The sequence below is a fragment of the Balaenoptera ricei genome, chromosome 9 (genome assembly GCF_028023285.1).
Source record: "Balaenoptera ricei isolate mBalRic1 chromosome 9, mBalRic1.hap2, whole genome shotgun sequence".
NCBI lineage: Eukaryota > Metazoa > Chordata > Mammalia > Artiodactyla > Balaenopteridae > Balaenoptera > Balaenoptera ricei.
Genome location: NC_082647.1, coordinates 41696848 through 41719597, shown reverse-complemented (window position 1 = coordinate 41719597; position 22750 = coordinate 41696848). Strand labels below are relative to the sequence as shown.

The following is a 22750-nucleotide window of genomic DNA, read 5'->3' as shown; positions in this document are numbered from 1 at the left end:
CTTTTCTTGTTCTTTTAAAATATTTACGTATTGGTGAAAGCCAAATTTAGGGACTCACTATGAAGCGTGTCAGGCAATACCTGGCTCCACAGTTCTCAATTTGAGTGCTCACCAGGAACGCCTGGAGGGTCTGCTAAGACAGAGATTGTTGGCCCCATCCCCAGAGTTTCCGATTCATCAGGTCTGGGAGTGAGGACCTGAGAATCTGCATGTCTAGTAATTTCCCAGGTGATGCTGCTGGTGGTCAAAGGACCACACTCTGAGAACCACTGGTCCAGCTCTGTCCATGGTGGGATGCGGAAGGCTTTCTGAGACCTGAAGGGAGGGTCCTTATCACAGGCAGAGGCCTGAGGAGACCCCCATAGCAGGAATGCATAGACACTGCCCTAGACTCTGCGGTACTGGGTTTCAAATAACGTGGGCTGAGGAGGCAGTGCTCCCATGAAAGGAAATAAGATTGCCTTCTGAACTAAATGACACTACAAAGACCAGACTGCCCCATTTTTAAGCTGGAGGAAGAGAGAATGTTCCAGGCTGTCTGTCTGATATGTCAGCCCAGAGTCTGAGTGTGGCAGGAATTTGCCACTTGTGGTTTATTTTCCCCTGTGATGGCCATGAGCTGCAAGGAAGACAGTATAGATTTGACTTCCATGGGCCCTGGGGTGACAAGGGGGAAGGTGCTAGGACCTGGAGGTAAGGATTCTGTTTGTGACTTGTTTGTATGACTCATGGCAGGGTCAAGGTGACTTTTAAAAGTTATTTTAAAGTGTCTTTACTTTTTTCTCACTCTTTAATTTCTCTACCTGAGATATCCTCTGAGGCTATGTCTAACTTTATCTCATTTCTCTTCTAAATTAATCCATTACCTTTGTGTATTTTAATATTTCTATAATACTTTGTTTAATTTGTACACTTAATGCTGTCTAAAAAAACCTGGAACCTGCTTTGGTGTTGGGCTAAAATAATCTAGCATATGACTGGCTCTTTAAAAGACATGGTACAGAAATAGCAAATCAGTATAAATAATATGTATTTTCGGGAATATTTAGGAAACAATAGAATGTTATTGAGTGTCTGAGTTACTTCTTTGAAGTAAACTAGCCATATTTGGATCTGCCATTAGCTCTGCATTATAAGTGTGGGATACACTAAACTATAATGCATAAACGTGGTGGGATCAAGCACATGATTCATGTGAAATTATTTTGGGTCATCAGAAGAAGACAACTGACAATCAGGTTTATATCGGTTTTGCTCCTTAGAATAACAGCTGGACAAGTAACGTAAAAGTGGGTGTTTGAACCCCAGGTTTACATCTTTCAGGAAAGAGAGGTGAGCATTCCTTTTACACCCTCCCCTCTTCAGTCCCAAACCACAAATCCATCAAGGTCTTATGCTTGATGAGACGGCTCAGGCCAGGACCCACAGCTAGATGAGACATGCCTAATGGGTTTACTTATGTTGATAGTCTTTCTGCATGATATTCTGTGACCAGGAAACGAACAAGCAACCAAAACTCAGGCCTCCAATACAGGAGAGGCACTTACGTTTGTCCTGCAAGGAATCGTGGGGCACTTCTCCCTGAGGACTTTCTTCCAAGTCTCCATAATGCAGGACCTTGTGGTTTGGTGAAAGCCGACAATACCAAAACTTGTCTGGGGGAAAAAAACACAAATTTACCAGGTAAGCGATTCTGGTTTCCAAAAAATACTGACATCCTTATTTCATCATAGTCTTGCCTGGGAGAACATGCAGTTCCTTCCATTTTAAGTCTTGAAGAAGGAATGGGGCTTCCCTGGTGGCGCAGTGGTTGAGAATCTGCCTGCTAATGCAGGGGACACAGGTTCGAGTCCTGGTCTGGGAAGATCCCACATGCCACGGAGCAGCTAGGCCCGTGAGCCACAATTACTGAGCCTGTGCTCCACAACAATAGAGGCTGCGATAGTGAGAAGCCCGCGCACCACAATGAAGAGTGGCCCCCGCTTGCCACAAGTAGAGAAAGCCCTCGCACAGAAACGAAGACCCAACACAGCCATAAATAAATAAATAAATAAATAAAAATTAAAAAAAAAAAAAAAAAAAGGAATGACTTCTAGAGCCCTGGCAGTTAGTCCCTTCTCGATTTTGATATTTAGTTAGCTCCTGTCCTTCTTGGTAGACATTTGGTACCACTGGGAAAGTTATCAAATCCTTTGAGGACAATGGCAACAGGGTTTCTGAGGTGGTGGCTTCCAGAGGGTTATTTCATCAGTATCTATAATGACTAGGGGATTATTCCTTATTCAGTTAGGCCTGACAAAAGTGGGGAGGGAGATGAAGAAAAAACAGCTTTCTCAGAATTTTTCTGCTTCCATTTTCCTCTGTGAGATTTTAAGGCTGATGAGATGGCTGTGCCATATCTCAGTTGGCATATCAAACCCCTCACCCCTGAGGCCTATGCACACAAACTAATCAATGAATAAATTGTTAGGAAGCTAGTGATACACACAAGGGATGGAATTCATGAGGAAATACACTAATAATTCTGAAATTTATCCAAGAATGAGGATATTGCAATCATCTCCTCTCTCATTCCTAGAGTTTAGTTCTCTTAAATAAGTGTGACCAGTACCTTAGGATCATTCTTATAAATAACTCCTTTAAGTTGAATTCCCCAAATGTAATAAAAATTTTTGAATAAGCTGGTGAGGCAGCAAGAAGGAGGCAGAGAGTGCTTTTTCTAGATAAGAAACTTAGATTGTGACAGCAATCTTTGTGCAGCTCTCAGGGCTGTGCTAGATGCTGCCTCCTCCAGGAAGCCCTCTCTGATTACTGCAGCCAAAGGGACCCTCCAGATCCTCTTAGCTGCTCCAGCATCTCCTTGGATCCTTGGTGCTCCCATGTTAAGCCCCTTAGTATTCCCCATTATCTGCCATAGACCCTAGGTAAGCAACTTGCCCCAGTGGGTGCAGTGTGAAAGGTTACTGACAGAAGAGGACTCCAGGACACACATCAGCCCTGACAGTGTGGAGAAGCCAGGGCACTCTGATGACAACCACTGTCTTCACAATTGCACTGCACTGATCCCTTGGCACAGTGCCTGGCACGTGGAAGTTACACAGTTGCTGTTGGCTAAATTGATAAATGAAGACCCAAGGGGACCTGGTCAAGATGCTTCAGGCACAGAGCATCCATGACCTGTAAACCCCTTTGTGACATTATGCAATTGGCAAGCACAGTGGCCTTGGTCAAGTCACCCCATTACTGTGTCTACAAACACAAATTATTTTGAAGACACTCTGACCAAAAAGGTCTCTATAATGTTTAAGAAAAATGTTCTTCTACCTAAAATTGCTTTCACTGCAAAACCACATTTTAACTACAATTCTTTTTGTAGAAAAGAAAGTTTTAAAACTGGAAGTAAAAGCAAAGAAAACACCCAAACTGGATCCACAAAAGCAAAATGCCTCTGTGATTCCTTTCTCATCTATAAACAGGGTTTGAGAATTCCTGAATGTAGCCAGAATATGGCAATCCATATGTTTTACAAAATCTAAATGCTGGTGGGAAAATTTGAGAGGAAAGAAACAGTGATTTGAGCACTAGGAAAACATCTGGAATTGTTAAATTTTCAAAATTCTGTTTTATATATATATACATATACACACACACACACACACTCAACAGCACAGGTCATTCTTCTGGGAGAGCATTTCAAAGGGAGAAAATAAAGTTATTCCCTGAATAATCCATAACCATTTCAATTAGGTGGTTTCCCACGAGGAGAACACATTTGGGAATTTGACTTGTAATTCACAATAGGAATTGCAATTCCAAAGGAGAGGGACACGTTTTGGCCACGAGCACCAACAGTGCTCTTGGGAACCTGGCATGAGAAACTGTAGAGATTTCTTCCCCCTAAAGGACCTTTCACCTTGTCTAAATGAACTGTGATGGCCACAAAGCCAGCTGGAAAAATTTCCTAGAGAGCTCTCCTTCCCCTGCTACCTCTGAGATGGGACTTTGGCTAAGTGAGCAACTGAAAAAGGGTGACAGAAAGCTGGGAAGGAAGTTGGTGAGCTGTAGTGCTTGGACACGCTGGTCTTATTTTGAGTGAGGTCTTAGCCTGTTCTTCCTAGAAATCCCTCACTTTTCAAACCGGGGTAAACTCTAGGGATTGGCAGTGGTAACCTGAAGCCCAAGGGTCAATATGGCACAAATGGATCAATCATCCTCAATATAACTGGGGGAGCACTGAGAAATTTAAGTGGTACAAACATACACTGTGGAGTAAAATGCACAACTTACATTCACTTGCAACACTTCAAAAATTTGCTGCACATACTTTTCGTAAGTTGTCTATTTAATACGTTATGTCTGTTTCTCCAGTGAATATATGCAGAGTGCCTACAGTACTCTACTGGGTGTAGCAAAAATTATTAGGATGAAAGGCAGACATGAGGGACAAAGCCAAGAAGCTCAAGGAGAAGGAGCTCCCTAGCTCTTAGTGGCACCTTAAAGAAATATGGTGGAAACACTTGTTTCCCAGGTCTGGGAAGTAGGGTCCGTGACCCAACAACTCTGCCTGTACTACAGGGAAAAACAGGAATAGGGAAGATCTCTTGTGCCACACACTCCTACATTCAGAAACTATTGAAAACAGTGGCTATTTATCAGGGTTCCGGGAGGTAAAACAACCGTCTTCCTTGAAAAGCTGTAGTCACTGTTCGTTTAAAGAAACACAAAAGGCTACTTGGAACCTTGCCATAACAATACAGGGTACAGCTGACAGATTTTCCTCTCTCCAGAGGCTTAAATTCTCTTGACTTTTATGACATCACCAGCTTCTGGTTTTCCTCCTACCTCTGGCTACCTCTTCTCTTATCCTATAGAAGTTCCTCTTTCTCTGTCTACTACTAAAATGGTGGAGAGCAAAAGATCCGTGCATCACTGATGTGAGTGATGTGTTCTGCTCCTCCCATCAAATAGGAAGCCTTGGACGGATGACAAAATATTGGAAAAGGGGCTGAACGGCTTGGGAAGGTTGTTTTGACTCATAAACAAATGGGTGGATACTCAGCCAGTATCTCTCTCAGGGTAAAGGCTGGAGTCGTTAGCTCTGGGAAGGTTTAGAGGCATCGTAACTTGTGTGTGGCCGTCTGGAAGGCAGAGCCGCTATAAAGGAAAGCAGAGATGCCACCTCCGACCAGCAGAGCGCACCGACTTGTCGGGTGAGGCAGTTTCAGTGTCAGCCATCAGTGGCAGCTTGATTTGCAGTTTCTTTTATGGTGAGAAAAATGTGTATTTTCTATTCAAAACCCAGCACGATGTTACTAGTTCCCCAATCCCTCTGGGCAATGAATAAGTGGATTGTGTCACTAAAAGCAATTAGCAGGAAGCAGTGAGAACATTAGCAAAGATTGTTTAGTAGCATTTAAAGAGAAAACAGGAGTTAGTATAGAGGTCTTTCAGTCAATTAGAAATGTTAGTACGTTAATAGCCATCTTTTCATTCCCCCAACTCAAAAACTGAAAATATGGAGATAATTTTGTGCTTCACTCTTTTTTCTGTGTGTGTGTGTGTGTGTGTGTGTGTGTGTGTGTGTGTGTGTGTGAAGGTTCAGAGGGAAAAGCTGGTTTCAAAGCTCACAGCCTGGTAAGAAGGTCTCCAGGGCTGATTAAAGTTATTCCCAATGTCACATAGATCATTATGGAGCTAATCACCCTTGACAACTGTAATTCTTGCAGCAATGTGCGATAGAACTTTCTGCAATGATGCAAATACTCTGCACCTGCTTATTCAATAGTAATAGAAGAAATTTTGAATTTTATTTAATTTTAATTAACTTAAATAGCCATAGGTAGCTATATGGAACAGTGCAGCCCATTGTCTCTCTTCATACCCAGGCTGGAGACAAGTGTTGGGTCGGCCAGCAGGTGTTTATGGGAGATGGGCAAGCTGAATAATAGCTACCATTGTTGAGTGTGAAATGCGGACTGTCAAGTGAGGCACAGGGCACAGCAAGAACCGAGTCCTGATCGACTCTGCCACGGACTCGGGGGGACATCTTTGTCTTGTGCGCAAAGCCCACAGTTGGCAGCTGGCTGCTGGCCCAGGGGGCCCTGAAAGGCCTGTGTTTGGGAGACAGGTGGCCTTTACTAAAGTGAAGTCTTATGGCACTTCCACTAGGACTTTGGGTCTTTCTTAGGTTAACCTAAAATGTGCAAAATCTTCAGTGTGCTCAGGGGAAGGTCTGCTTCCTGCCTAGGGTCAAAGGTTTCCAAGTCACAAAACATGAGGGACCCCAGCAATGCTTTTAAAGGGAAATGTCATCTTCCAGGTGATGAGATATAAGATCTCTCTGTTGGTCCAGTAAAGGAAGACAACAACTAGGGATACAGAATGAAGGTCATTCCGCCTTTCAAATCTTCCTCACTTCACTGAACATTCTTCAGAATGAGATGCTCTTGTTTTGATTCAGAATTCTGTCTCCCTGGAGACTCTCCTTTCACAGCAAAAGATAACTCCAGAGCCCCCACGTCATTTTAAAGATGGTTTGGCCTAACTGATGCTTTGGAGTCACATAGACCTGAGTTACACACCTGGTCTTGACACATCAGCTATGGAGTCTTGGCCAAATTATAAAAACCTTAGGGACCCCTATGGTTCCTTTGTTAAGTAACACTAATAATTATATGAGTAAAACATATATAGAGTATCCATCATGCACCTTCCACAGAGCTGGCTCTCAAATATTAGTGCCTTCCTAATCTTCTAGTCAATGGTAACCCCTCTCATTCACATTACTGGTCCCTCCACCTTTTGAGAGCAATGATTATCTGTTATTTTGATCTATTGCAAAGTGATTTTTTTCTGAAAATAATCTGGCTTTTCTTCTTTTGAAAAAATGCATTTATTTATACTTGCCTTTTTGTAAAAATGAGTTATGATAAGGTTTAATTAAATATTAAAAGAAAATTTCAGTCAAAGAGGAAGAAACAACCTGCTCCCCAAAAGGGTTCCTATGGTTACTGAAATGGCCTGAATGTACCATTCGGCTCTAGGTCTTCCGAGCGAGCTGAAAGAACAAGGCAGGTACACCGCCCTTGGCCTCAGCACAGGAACATGCCAACTCCTCTGGGTACACGTTTCACTCACCAGTGGGTTTCAGATTAAGTTGGTTGTGTTAATGCTTAGAGAAGGGATACTGGTCAACAAAATGGACACTGTCTTCAACGAGAAGCAGAAGTTTCATTTCCTGAAAATGATACTCCAATGTGTAGCCCTGGGTTCTTATCAAGACTATTCAATGCAAGTGATTCTGAAAGACCCTAATCTCTGAAAAGAAAGGAAAATAGGAGGCAGTTCCTGAACCTGTAGATTCTCATGAAGCATATAACGGCTCGAACATAGACAACTTCTGGGATTTCATCTTAACTCTCTTGAGAAGTTCAGGAAACACGGAAGCAAGGCAATCTCATTATGAAGGATTGTGAACAAGAGCCTTTCACATTCCATAGAGAATGCGGGACAGAGTGAAGCAAGTATGTGACAGCCATTGCCACTCTATGGCCTGTGTTTAAAAACCTATATTCTGAGTAACTGTAAGCTAAAATGAATACTAAATACCATTAATGAATGTTTGACCATGTGCTGAGCACCAAGTGCTATAGATGCATGATTTTATTTAACCCTTGCAATGATTTGATGTAGGAACTGACATCATCCCCACTTGACAGATCAGGAAACAGAAGCACAGAGAGATTTATTAGGTTGTCCAAGGCTACCCAGCTAGGGGGTGGGGAGGCAGGGACTTGAATGCAGCTTGGTGTGTCTCCCATGATTTACTGCCTCTCAGTTCTACTGTGGTCAGAATTCCCAGAAATCCAGATTTGTATATATCTATATTGGACTAACCAAGTAGTAGAGTTGCAAATGAGGCAGGTAGAATGATGGGCAGGTAGCAACTCAGGGGCCGTCTAGCCAAACATGGCACACTAAAGGGCTCTACATCTGCTCCTCTCCTTTCCAGTTCTGTGAGACAGGAAGCTCTTTCCTATTTTCCCCTGTAAAGTTAATACTTAAATCCACTCATCTGTGTTTGACTCACTGTTGGACAAGTTTAGAGGGAGTGCGGTCACGCAGGGGCCCTTTGCGCATGTGCTTGTTCTTTAACCTGGGATGGCTAGTGGCTACTCCTGTCTGAGATCTCACCTTTCTTGAAGGGATTAAAATGATTTTACACCATGTCCTCATTAATGTGGGTAAATCTAATTGGAATGTTTTGATGGGGTGATAGAAAACCAATTTCAGCACAGTCTGCTTTGAATCCCTATTTTTAAGCACACAGAGCAAGTCACCAGATTTTAGATCAATTTACCAAATACCAAAAAGCCTTCCTTCACTTGGAAGGATGATTTTATACTAAACACAGATGGTCGTGCTCCCTAGGGAGTTTAACTAATAAATTTATAATCTAGATGCTAATATTTTTTTGTTCAGTAGGTAATTCATTTTTAGAAAACCGGAAAAAGTGGCATATTTGGGACTAACACTTCTTTAGCCAAAAAACTGGAATTATGACATCTAGAAACAGGATTATTCAAGTAGAATCTACCCATTTCAGCCTAGAAAGGGAAGTCTCGTGGTGGAGTAGACTGGAAGGTCAAATTGGGTTCTCTGAATTAGGTTCCGAAGGATTCTAGCTAGGTATGAGCGGAGACATTTGGTGGCATGTGTCTATTTGCCACCTCTCTCCTCCCCCCACTTCTGTGCCTTTTGCCCAATGTCAGGTAAATAAAAACTTTATAAATCACCTTACGTGGGCAATATATCCTGAATATTGATTTTGCCAAAGGCAATGAGGAGATCAGAGCATATAGTAGGCAATCTGGCTAACTGAACTAATAGATCATGTAGTCCTATTCTCCCACTTAACAGATGAGAAATTGTGGCCCTGAGGGGTCACGTGTTCTGCATAAAAACACCCAGGTGGTTAACTCTGTAAGTACAGAGTTGAGAAGCTTAGAACCAAGTCTACTCACCCACAGCTCACTGTTCTTTTCTACAGGATCATCCAGAATAAAACAGTAGCTACCACCCCCCTTTTTTAAAGCTGCTTTCTAAGAGCTGCATTCATGACCACTTTTCTTCCTCACAATAACTTTAGGAGGCAGGCATTGTTAACCCCATTTCAGATGGGGAAACTGCTCAAGGTCACAGAGCTGCACAGGGACAGAGGTAGGAAGGTACCCACTTCATCTGGCTCCAGGGCTCTTGTCTTCCTCACTGTGCCACACTATCTTCTTAGAACGGCATTCACTCTGATGAAGGTGCCCAAATGCAAGGAATGCAGTGGGGAAGGAGGGGGTGAACCAGTCCTCCAACGGCTGAATGGGAGAGATGAGTTCCTTCTTCCTAACGTGAGCCTTTGTCAGTCCCAGCTGTAACTCGGCCCTTTCTTACTCTGCCCATTGTCCTCCCCTGAGGCCCAGCCTGAAGCTCATGGTCATGGTTTCTTATCCTCTGGGAATAACCTGCATTTTCATTCGTCAAGGAAGTTCTGCCTTTGGACATTCCTTAATATGATTTTTAATGCTTACATTCGAAATACGTTGAATTTACTCAATATTCAGCACAAAGCCATTAAAAGTAAATGGCCGGGGCTTCCCTGGTGGCGCAGTGGTTGAGAGTCTGCCTGCCAATGCAGGGGACACGGGTCCGAGCCCTGGTCTGGGAAGATCCCACATACCGCGGAGCAACTAGGCCCGTGAGCCACAACTACTGAGCCTGCGCGTCTGGAGCCTGTGCTCCGCAACAAGAGAGGCCGCGATAGTGAGAGGCCCGCGCACTGCGATGAAGAGTGGCCCCCACTTGCCACAACTAGAGAAAGCCCTCGCGCAGAAACGAAGACCCGACACAGCCATAAATAAATAAATAATTAAATAATTAAATAATTAAAAAAAAAAAAAAAAGTAAATGGCCGGGAGGATGGGCTCAGCATAAACATGAAGTGATGTTTGTCATTAGCAGGCGAGGTCTGTGTCGGAACAGGGCATCCATCGGGTTTCAAAAATATCTGCCAGGGTTTCTCTGGGGCCATAACTGATGTTTGTTCTTGGTACAGTTGCTAATGTTTATGCTTGCTCCTGACTGTTCCCCAATCTCTTCACCTCTCCCCAAATCTTATCTTTCAATTTTATTTTCTGACTATTTGTTTCCAGGACAGTATGATATGAGTACTTTGCAATGAGCAGTGTGTCAAGAAAGCAATCAAGGGACTTTACTTCCCTGGCTAAGAAACAGCTGGAAATTCTTCCCACCTATTGGAACCAGTCTAATGGCATCCATTTTCACTTGATATTTTGGGATTAAAATTTATAGAGACAATTCAGAAATTTGTCTTACAAGATTATGTAAATTGATTCTATCCCACCTTGGTTCACTGTTACTTATATCTACAAATAAAATAATTCTGACTTGGAAGAGAATCAGTGTGGGGATTTGAAAATAAGGGCCATCCATGCTGAAAATCTCAAGGTCAAATCCAACAGTGGGTGCCAGCTCTCCTGATAGCATAGTGAATCATTAGAAGTTAGAGCCATAGAGCTGCTGGAGTATAAATCCCTGCTCTTCTGTGACTCTGAGCAAGTTACTTCGCACCTCACTGCCTTAGTTTCCCCATCTGTAAACTGGGCGTAATCACAGTAGCTACTTCATAGGGTTACTGGGAAGATGAAATTCATTAACACAGGTAAAGTGAGAGCCTAGCACATGGTAAGCTCTCAATAACGTTAGCTGTTGTTGAACCACTACTGGCCGACTTGAGGCACGAAATGGCCCAGATGGCTCTTCAGTTCCACGGGTCTCCTGGTGATTCTAGATTTTGATGCTCCCTGGGTATTCATGGGAAATCAGAACTTACTTGGACTGCTAGTCCTGTCCTGAGTACAACGCCGCATAGCCTACCCTTAAACCAACACCCATGCCCATGCGATTCCCCAGGGGGCAGGCCACTGTTCTTCCTTGCTGGGTCTGGAGCGGTCCCAAACAATACCTTGCCTCCGCCGGCAGTTGAGTTTCCTAAAGCAGGTCCCTTCCACGAGGCGGTTCAGGCGTTGTTGTTTGATCAACTCCAAGATTTCTGGCTGAATCTTCTCCTTTAGTTCCCTGTGAAAGGATAAACACATATTCCACAGCGCGCCTTGAGAACAGCACTTGGCTGAAAGGGCACCACGGGCAGATGGGGCAGGCGAGTGCAAGCTGCAACTTTTCATGAACAACCTGATACTCTCGAGTGGGTGCTTTAGAGAATAATTTATTAAGCATCAGTGGAAATGGTTACCTATTCTAATAACACTATAGGTTCTCTGACATTTACAGATACCCACAAGAGCACCAATCACTTCAGTGACGTTTTTCTAGACCAAGGTCTCCCGAGAAATTTCTTCTCTTGTTTTACAAAGCCACAGATATAAATTTATGTAAAAATTCACTCAGCTCTGCTGAGACAATGAATCTCTAGTCATATTCTCCCCCTCTACAGCAGATAAACTCCTAGACTGCATTTGTGATCTGACCAAACAGGAATGTTGGACAACCACACGATAACTATTCCACAGCAAACACAGTATCGGGCAAAGTACAGGACCACATTTTGCTTTGGATTCTGTCACTTACAACTGGGAACAACACATCGACCCAGATTGTAGCCCACAGAGATTGGGATAATGAGAGGAGAAATTAAGGATTATTTGCATCTTGTCTCAGGCTAATACAATGTAATTTAGGTTTAGATGTACTATGCTGTAAAGATATGATAATAGAGTGCAATGGGTTTTAAATCTTTTATTTCAAGAGCAGAGATTTTTTATCATGTGAAATTTTATGTAGTGCCCTAGCATTTGAGTCTGGTAAAGCTAGAGTTGTTCTACTTGAGGATGTATAGAGAGACCCAGAGTCCAGCCCTCAGAGCAGTGTTGAAAGCACTGACCCAAACTCAGAAGGCTAGGACTTCAGTCTAGGCTCTGCCCATGATTGGCATTTCAGGTAGCTCCTGTAAGTCTCAGTTTCCTCATCTGTAAAATGGGAATAAGAATCTTTCCTGTCCCAAAGGAGACAGTGTGAGTGTAAGTTAGCTGTAAGCATTGGGCAGGAATGCAAGGTGTTACTGAATTTTCTTTGGTAATATTCTCTTCTTTCCTCAAGCCAAACATTCCTTGTGTCCATATTACACTGCAGTCAAGGCTCACATTTTTGTCAGCTTCAGCCTTAACTCTGGGCTTGCTCTGGATTGCAGGCAATCTGTCTTCACATGGTGTTCTGTTTCCGGGTGCAGAAGGCACAGACACTCGGTAAGTGTGTGCTATGAGCCAGGTAGTGTACTATGCAATTTTAGCTCATTTAACACCCCTTCCCTCCTCCCCACGAAAAAAATGCCAACTTTTGGGAACAGGTATTAATATCATCATTCCCATCTCACAGATGGGAAAGAGTTTACAGAGGTGAAGCCCTGAATAGGGGTACCAACTCAAGTGTTTCTTGTGCAAACTGCGTCTATTTACCCATGAGAAAAAAAAAGAAAAGAAAAGAATAAAAAGTGATATAAAAGGATCTGGCTATCTAACAAGGTATTCTAGAAAGCTGTTAATACATATTTTGGACTTAAATGGCCTCAAATGCCCTGTCATTTGATACTGTTCCAACTGACTATTTATAAAGCCTAATGTGAAGATTCAGCCCCAGAGGTACAGCTTGGTGCATTTGCTTTACTTGCATTTGCTTTTCCAGTGTGGGTCTCACAGGGTCTCATCTCAGGCTTTCAGATAACTAAAACTATCTATTATCAGCGTTCAGCTTTTGTAGAATGGACTCGCAAATTGCAGCTTTGATGAACCCTGCTCCGAATGGAGAAGGTGGGGAATTGCCAGGGCAGTTGCACACAACAATAAATCACCACTCCTGGCTTCCGAGTTGGGGCGACAGGGAAATCATGGGAGAGAGAATCATGGGAATTTCATCAAGTCTTAGGTTAGAGATGTATCTTTAAGTAATAGTTTTACTAGGCTAGAGTTTAGTTATTAAAATGGTGATGAAGACGCAGAGACAAGGACCAAAAGGAGGAAATAACTGAAAGAACTTGATGATTCATGATTTTCAGTGTAAGACCCAGATGTGCTCATCATGACACACTCCATTATGAACCATCTTCGGAGACAGACTATCAGAATAAGTGGATCTGCTGCTACAAGAGTTACCTCTTCTTGCTATGAACCCCAAAGGACTCCAAAACATGATTAGGCAATGCAGGAAATGGAACAGATTTTTTTTTTCCCCCTAAGTTATATCCTCTTCTTTCCCTGCAAATGGACTCAGTAGTTACCGAACTCACTCATATTAGGAAAACATATGTAATCCCTATATGGTGTCTCTGTGAATGAGATATGACCTGTGGGGTAATCCAGGTAATAACCATGGGCTGGAATTGGGTTTTGAAATTCTCAGCTTGGGGCTCATGAGGTCAAGGTCATGGGTTCACTGGCTTTGCTTTGATAAATATTCCCCGAATTCTATCTAAAAGCCCTGTAAATAAATAAAAGGAGGAAGATTAAAGGAGGGAGAATAAATGAGTGTGTGAAGAGCAGTTCAAATTCTAACACTTTTTCCGGAAGAGAATCCCAAGTCCAGGCCCAATGAGGCCAGTGCCATGTGCAGAGGGCAGACAGCGCCACTAGACTAGTGAGACTCTTCCTGGACCTGGGGTCTGCCCTGCTGAGCTGCCATCTGGTGTTCATCTAGAACAGAGGTTGGCAAACTTTTTCTGTAAAAGGCCAGATGGTAAATGTTCCAGACTTTGTGGGTCATACACTCTGTTGCAACTACTCAGCTCTGCCATGGTAGAGTGAAAGCAGTTGACAGCATGTGAACAAAGGAGCGTGGCTGTGTTCCAATAAAACTCTATTTACGAAAACGGATAGTGGGTCAGTTTTGGCCTAAGAGCTATAGTTTGCCAATCCCTGATCTACAAGGGCTCTGGGGAGACTTTGGGCTGAGTAACAGTGTCTATTTCATAGAAATTGATCTGTTTCTGTCTTACTACAGGGTCCCCAAGGTCATTCCTTGCACCTCTTCTGGTCTTTATATTTCAGACTCATGACTTTAAACACCAACTTTCTGCTGACTACGTCCAAATTTATAATTCTAACCTAGACCTCTTGGCCAAACTCCAAACTCATCAATCTAGCTGTCTGTTTGGATATCTCGCAGATGCCTCAAACTTGACAGGTCCAAAACTGAACTCTTGATCCCCTTGTCCAAGCCTGCTCCACTCACTCTGTCCTTTAGTTGTTCAGGCCCAAAATCTGAGTTCATCCTTCTCTTATACCCTGCATCTAATTGATCAGTAAATACCTTTGCTTCTTATCTTCAAAATCTATATAATCTATGATAGAGACTCTAATCACTTCTCATCACCTCTTGCTTGGATTATTGAAATAACTTCCTCACTGATCTCTCTGCTTCCAAACTTGCCTCCATGGAGTCTATTCCCCAGACAACAGCAAGAGAGATCATTAAAAACCCAAGTCAGAGCACACCAGCCCCCTGCGCCAATGGTTCCCCAACAAGGCCCCACAAATTCAGGCTCCTGGCTACCCTTCTGGCCTCGCCTCCTATTGCTTGTGCTGCTCTAACCACACTTGCCTCCTTGTTACTAATTGAGTGCCCAGACCTACTCTGACCTCAGGGCCTTTGCACTGGTGATCGTCTCTGCTGGAAATCGTTTCTCCCACATACACACATAGCCTGCTCCCTTAGTCCTTTACACATCTTTACTCAAATGTCACCATGCCAACTAGAGAGATCTACTCTTGCCACTTTATTTAAAATCGCAAACTCTCCATTTCCCTTATTCTGCTTTTTATTTCCTGTATCCTCTTTTGGAAAAAGGTTTTATTTTATTGAAGTACAGTTGATTTACAATGTTGTGCTAATTTCTGCTGTACATTAAAGTGATTCCGTTGTATATATTCTTTTTCATATTCTTTTCCATTATGGTTTATTACGGGATATTGAATATAGTTCCCTGTGCTATACAATAGGACCTTGTTGTTTATCCATTCTATACGTCATAGTTTGCATCTGTTAAAAATATGGAACACTTCACGCATCCTTGCACAGGGGCCATTCCAATCTTCTCTGTATTATTCCAGTTTTAGTATATGTGCTGCTGAAGTGAGCATTCCTGTATCCTCTTTTAACATGCTACAATCTTATTTACCATGTTTATCATCTATTTCTCCCCATTTAAATATAATCACTACAAGGGTGATAATTGTATCTGTTCTCTTCACTGCTGAATTATCAACACACAGAACAGTACCTGGCAAGTGGCAGGCACTTGATAAGTATTTGTCAAGTGCACTGAACACTGGCTTCAGATACGAGAGCCGTGAGCAAAGCTTGTGGCCAATCTTTAGCAAGGATGCAGGTTTGCAGGATAGGCATTAGCCTTATTTCTGGCTCTATTTGCTTTTACTTTTTCTTTCTCATCTACTTTTACTGTACATTCTGAGATAAGATGAGGTATAAACAAATACATTCGCAGTGTCAGTTTTACCATTTACATATTGACACGGTGACACTTGTTAAGTTCTGGTTATCAGCTCATAATAAGGGTGATCATTTCTCTGAGTGGATGTTATGTGCAGGGCATATGCTAAGGGCTTTTCATGCACTACTTCATTGAGTCCTCCTAACAACCCAACGATGTGGACACTTTTATCATCTTCACTTTTAGACGTAAGAAAAACAGGTTTAGAATAGGTGACAGAACTTGACTAAAGAGCCACATTTGCAAATGATGGCCTTGGAATCTGGTCCTAGGTCTGTTAGCTCCTGGGTCTGGATTTTCCACATTTTGCTTCTCTGCTTCCCTGGTGTTTATCCCTACAGCTCCCCTTCCCCCAACATCATGGCAAATGACCTATTTTGGGACTATTCAAACTTTTTATATCCATTAACTCGGATTAATTTTGTGGATGGACTTATCCTTCCCATAAAGTCACACTAAGTAGAAAATAATAAATACCTCCTTCTGAAATAATTAGTCAAGAGCTAATAAGAAATAAGAGTTTCTTCAACCCACTGAATACACAGTCTCCCAAAATATTTGGTCACTTGGAGTTTGCATTTTCCTTCTCAGGAAATATAAACATTTTATAAAAACAAGACACATGCCCAAGGGATCTTCGTGGCACTGAGATTTGCCTCCGTGCTGCGTGCAGCAGCCAGGTGACGGGGAGAGGGCGGCCAGCAGGGTTCTGCACCAGCAGTCAAGCCCCTGCCAAGCCACTGTCCTTGTCTGCAAAATGAAAAGCTTGAACTGGATGACCTTAAAGATGCTTTTCAGTTCTAAAATTTGAATTTCCTAACCCCCAAGCTTGGGTTAGATGCGTTTCCTGTGTGCTCTAGTGACAACCTACCCGCCTGTGCTTCCTCCCACCTGGCACTGAGCACGGTCCCTGATAACCCCTCCAAACCCCAGCTTTAAAGTCTGGCACAGGGACAGCCAAGTGTCTCTGGTTCTCCGCCTGTCCCAGCACCTCAGGCTGGGCCTGGCAGGTAGGAGTCACTCAATACACATTTGTTAAGTGAATGAATAAATGAATGACTGAAGACAATCGTACATGGTCTATGCCTTTTCTTCCTTGACTTGGGCTTATCCTATAAGCCACTGTGACAGCATTTGGACTTCATTTAACCCCACAGTGAGCTCCTGTCTAGCAGATCATTCTAACAGACAGAGCATCGCTGGAGAAGAAGCTGGAGGCTGGTACCCTCCTGCCTGTTTTAAGGGCTCTGGGATAATGACCAGGCTGGTTCATGGCCTCCCCCGTGAAATGCTGTAGCTCTGACAAGTCTTTATGACTTTACTGCAACTATACCCAGAGCTCCGGTGGACCGTGGTGCTTTTCAGTCCCGTGGCCGAGTGATGATGCCAAAGTTACGTATAACAGGAGATTTCCTTAATATTTCCATTGCTTCTCTCTAAATAGTAAGCGTTAAGTAAGAGTTTCTTATAATAAAGGGAAAAGAGACTTCAGAAAGTCACAGGCAGAGCCTTGGGAAGTAAAGTTATGAAGCCAAAGCAGGAGCAAAGTTTTCATACTTGACAAGCAGTTAACAGTCCTACTTGGAAAAAAGTCATGGTCAAACATTAATTTAGAGTCACTTGGCCTTAACTTAAGTGGCCCCTCAAGTCTCCCTTTAGGTTTTAAGAATTGTTGTCAAAAGTAAAATAAGGGCTTCCCTGGTGGCGCAGTGGTTGAGAATCTGCCTGCCAGTGCAGGGGACACGGGTTCGAGCCCTGGTCTGGGAGGATCCCACATGCCGCGGAGCAACTGAGCCCGTGAGCCACAGCTACTGAGCCTGCGCGTCTGAAGCCTGTGCTCTGCAACGGGAGAGGCCGCGATGGTGAGAGGCCCGCGCACTGCGATGAAGAGTGGCCCCCACTTGCCACAACTAGAGAAAGCCCTCGCACAGAAACGAAGACCCAACACAGCCATAAATAAATAAATAAATGATTAATTAAAAAAAAAAAAAAAAAAGTAAAATAAAATCTCCTTGTGTTCACACATCTGCTGAAACAGACATTATGATATCCAGCATTTCAGTACTGTAGGCCCTGGGATGGGGCAAGGCGCCACTGTCCCTCCTTGCAAGACAGAAACTGCATCAGGTATCACCTTACATTGGTCAGAATGGCCATCATCAAAAAATCTACAAATAATAAATGCTGGAGAGGGTGTGGAGAAAAGGGAACCCTCCTACACTGTTAGTGGGAATGTAAATTGGCGCAGCCACTATGGAGAACAGTATGGAGGTTCTGTAAAAAATTTAAAAATAGAGCTACCATATAATCCTGCAATCCCACTCCTGGGCATATATCCGGAGAAAACCATAATTTGAAAAGATACATGCACCCCAGTGTTTACTGCAGCACTGTTTACAATAGCCAGGACATGGAAGCAACCTAAATGCCATCAACGGAGGCGTGGATAAAGAAGATGTGGTATATACATACCATGGAATACTACTCAGCCATAAACAAAATGAAATAATACCATTTGCAGCAACATGGATGGACCTAGAGGTTATCATGCTAAGTGAAGCTAGCCAAACAGAGAAAGACAAACATCTTATGAAATCACTTATATGTGGAATCTAAAAAGAAATGAATGATATAAGTGAACTTATGTACAAAATAGAAATAGACCCACAGACATAGAAAACAAACTTGTGGTTACCAAGGGGGAAGGGGAGGGATAAATTAGGAGTTTGGGATTAACATACACACACTGCTATGTATGAAACAGATAACCAGCAAGGACCTACTGTATAGCACAGGGAACTATACTCAATATTCTGTAGTAACCTATAAGGGAAAAGAATCTGAAAAAGTATCTATCTACCTATCTGAAACTGAATCACTTTGCTGTACACCTGAAACTAACACAACATTGCAAATCAACTATACTTCAGTAAAAAGATTTAAAAAAAGAAAGAAACTGCATCTCGGAGGAGTCATTTATTCGAAGTTCTTTCTGCTTGGTATATGGGGCTGTTAACTTCTAGTTGAGGACCAAAGCAAAACCCCAGCTCTGCCTCTCATGAGAGCTGCCTGCTGCCCAGTGTGGGTATAGTTTAATGCAGATGCGAGCCGAAGACCCTGAGGAAGCATTTCCCCTCCCCTGTTGCCTAACTTCATCCCCACTAAAGCCTGCAGTTCTGCTCTGCAGCTTCTAATGGTGCTTCTTAAGGCTTGAAAATAAACACAAAGTAGACACTGTAGCTTGGCTATGGTTTTTTCCTGTGCACTTTTTAAAACTTCATCTTAGTCTTGCACTTGGCAAAGGAGCTCTGGTAGGGTAGATGAAGAATTAGCTAAGGGATCAGTGGGCTGGAGTTCAAGTCCTGGTTCGTCCACTTGTCAACAAGGTCCTCCCTTCTCTAGACTATATCCTGGTCCTCAAATGGGAATGAGATTGGCCTACCTCACACAGCTGTGAGGAAATGAAATAGCATGAGGAGGTGCTTTGCAAATTGCCAATCATTAAACATGTCAAATATACGAAAGCAAGAAACAGAAAGGGGGAAGAAAGAAAAAGAATTAAAGAGAAAGGTTTAAGATGAACTTCATGACACCTATGATGTAAGATGGCTTCATCGAAAGCTCAGAAGAAGCTGTGTCCAGTCTTCCGAGGGAACAATAAGAATAAATGTCAAACACTTTCCTTACCCCCAACCCTGTTTCCTATTCCCTTCCCTATAAATTATAAAGGTAACAGCGCTGACCTAGCTCTTAGAAAAGAACAAGGGAAGATAAAGAGGCCAATACTAAGAAAGATAAACCAAACAAAATAGTCCAAAACAGTGTTCACGTTCAAGGTTCAGAACATCTTAAAGATGGAGATTCACGAAATTACACAACCATTGCAAGTGCATCTGATACAAAGTCCTATAAAAAGGGGTCCCCTGATTCTCCACCTTAGGCCTGTGGGTTGATAGTCACAAGAGCCATATGAGACATTCTGACTCAAAGCAGAGCCAACGGGGCAGGGAGAAAGTGGGTCTCTCTCTTCCTCTCAAGCTGGCTCTCCCTCCCTCCTACTCATGATACTTCAATGTTCATATTGCTTTAATTATTGGTAGGTCTCACTTTGGCTGGGGCAGAACATCTTGCCACTCAAGGGTACCTACATAGAATATAGCTTCATGGGCAAAACAAAATTGTCCCAAGTATTACAAAAGGTTTCAAACTTTTCAGCTGCAAATTCTTAGAGGACTCGTCAGTAACTGGGTCACTTCTCGGTTTAGATTCTCTTGTCAGCACCTGTCTCCATCTCCTCCTAGCCCACCCCTGCCCAGCGTTTCTCAAGGAGTTGCTGAGACTTCAGGATATGAGTAGAGCTCTTTTGTTGGCCTTCCATAAAGAGCTCACAATACAGCCCAGCTGCGTGATAAGCTTTCACTCTAGAAATGGTGCGTCACAGCCTTTGAGAAGGGAGAGGTCAGGGGTAACTTACAAAATCGGGCGAGACTGGAAATCTTCCTGGTTCATCCTCTCAGACTGGCGGATTTTCAGGATCTCGGTGTAGCTCAGGTTCTGCAGTTTGCTCTTGAACTGGTCCAGGGAGCTAGGCTTGGTTGTAAGAGCTCTCATAACCTGCTCCTTCACCACCTGCATTACCTGTGAGATTAAAGGAAGACCATAATTTTCCTGGGGATTGACCTTACCCATTCAGAAAAGTCTTCCACAGATAATGGTTCCCTACTCACTGATCCCTTTGGTTTGCACTCTCAGCCCTAACTTCAAGAGTGCTTTTCCAAAGAGTCAACTACCATGATGTACAGCTTCTATTTTCTCCTGTACCGCTGGAACCGCAAGGAAGGAGGTGGATTGACTAACTATGAAATGGGGGGGGGGGGACCGCGGGAGACTTGGGGTGGGAGGATATATGCATATTCATTTGCTTGATATATTATGTGACTGTAAACAATGCAAATCAAGAACGAAAGAAGTCCAAGCAACAACTAGAAGTCTGCATAATCATTATTTTTTTCCAGGAGAAAATCGCTGAGACACAATTAACTGTGGAAGTTTGGTTGGCACCGGTTCAAGTGAATGTGAATAATACCCACACCCGCCCCTCCTGGATTGCTTTCCCCATGTAGTTAAGGCCTGAGTGTTCACACAAATGATGTATTTGGAAATGTGCATGTGGTATTGCCTCTTTGAGCCAGGCACTAAAAAAAGAGGTCTACTGAATTAGAATAGACATATCCCATTGGAAACCTCAAGAAAGAAGAATATGGTAATTTTCTGCTTTAGGACAGGTCCAGCCCACAAGGAGGCAATTAACCATTGCCTCTACTAATGTGGATTCATCTTCATCAGAATATCTAGGGCAGGAAAAGACCAGAAAACACACAGAGGCATCCAAGAGACTGTAATCTTGCTGCTTCTTTTTTTAATTCTACATTACAGATGACAACAATTGTTACCCTTGATAACGTACCTACTATGTGCCAGATACTATGGAAGGTGCTTTATATGTATTCTTTCTCTTAAGCTACTCAAATCCATGAGGTAGATATTATCATCTTTTACATTTCCATATGAAGAAACTGAAGCTTCGAAACCTTATGTTAACTAGTTCAAAATCATACAGCTGATTGGTAGGTGGGTGAGCTGAGATTTGAACTTAGGACTGTAAACACTGTATTTTACTGCCCCCCATACCACCATTTTTGGGTCGTTTGCAATTTACAAATAAGAAAAAATCACAAACGTGCCTCAATTATGTGCTAGGTTCTGTGCCAGGCACTTTGCTGTTCATCACCTCATTTAATCCTCTTTCCAATACAGTAGTGTAGGTGCTTTTAAACACTATTTTAAAGATAAGAAAAATGGACTCAGTACTCTGTGGGAAAAGGATCTGAAAAAGAATAGATATATGACTATGCATAACTATATCACTTTGCTGTACACCTGAAACCAACACAACACTGTAAATCAACTATACTCCAATATAAAATAAAATTTTTTTTAAAAAGGTAAGAAAATGGAGACTGAGAAGGATTGAGAACGTGTCCAAGGTCACAGATATCTAGTTGAATTCTAAGATACCCGTATGGTGGACAGAGCATACATTGGGTGTTGAACAGCCCTGGGGTACCTCTCCTGTCACTATAAATGTGATCTCAGTATGCTCCTATGGCTTCTAATCAGTTGTTCATTCAACAATTCATGCATGGTGGATACTTCAGTAATTGTTCACTGACTAGTCCCACCAAAATGCCACTTTTATGAAATGTTATTGTAATAGAAGTAACAGTTTTACAGCATGGAAAAAACTGTGGCAATCCAGAACTTTCAAACCTGCCTGATGGCCAGGTGATGGGAAAAATCTCACTACCTTGGGACATATTAGACAGCTGAAATATCCTCCAAACATGGGACAGCCCCTTGCACTTGCTGAGCTCTGTTTAATGGTGCTGCCCCCTCTCTGATGGTGCAGGTTGCTTTCTCCAAGTGTATGTCTCTCCTATAGCTGTCCTATCATGTGAGGACCTGTCCAGTGATCTGCTGGGGTCTAGAGACATCGGGAGGCTGAACAAGAAAGTCAGTCCTCCTTGGTAGCAAAACCCAATATGCCTTCAGAAAAACCTGAGCATCAGGGGAACCCATAAGCCCATGAGTTCCCTCAGCTCAGGGATGCCCGATATCCTCACTCTTTAGTCATCTGCATACACATTGCTTGCAGTGTCCTCGTGCAACCAGGAATCCCACGTCAACCTCGTTTTCCTTTAGTCAAGTGAACATGGCTGAACCGAGGGTAAGACGAGTCATAGGTGGCTGCGAGACAAAACAGGTCTATCTATTTTCAAGTGATATCAACCCTCATTTTTCCTTATATGCTTCTGACCTTTAGGAATCCATGTCCACAGTAAGAATACCCTCTACTAGGTAACCTATTTGCATTTTCATAGGGGCTATCTGGGAAGCAATATTTTATCACAAGAAATAAATCTAATGGCAGGAATGTCGGGAAACTTCAGACGAAACAGTGAAGGATAACAGATCTGTATCATCCACTTACGGATCTGCTTTATCCAGTAGGCACCACTATTCTCAGAGGACCTGTGTGCCATGCTTGCCCTGTGAAGAAGAGGTTGCTGGTGACAACAGTGATATAAAGGCATGAAGGCA

At 42.9% G+C, this 22750-nt stretch overlaps 1 protein-coding gene and 1 pseudogene across 13 annotated transcripts in view; both read right to left on the bottom strand.

Annotated features, from left to right (window-relative positions):
- The window catches only part of ELMO1 (engulfment and cell motility 1), a 783505-nt gene that overhangs the window by 24313 nt on the left and 736442 nt on the right, over positions 1-22750 (bottom strand). For all 13 annotated transcript variants that reach the window (XM_059933596.1, XM_059933593.1, XM_059933602.1 and 10 more), the window contains 3 exons: positions 20064-20227; positions 11036-11148; positions 1548-1655 (listed from right to left, as the gene is read on the bottom strand). In XM_059933596.1, the coding sequence (XP_059789579.1) occupies positions 1548-1655; positions 11036-11148; positions 20064-20227 (385 nt within the window). The remainder of the gene's footprint in view (positions 1-1547; positions 1656-11035; positions 11149-20063; positions 20228-22750) is intronic.
- LOC132372312 (U6 spliceosomal RNA) lies at positions 15123-15218 on the bottom strand (annotated as a pseudogene).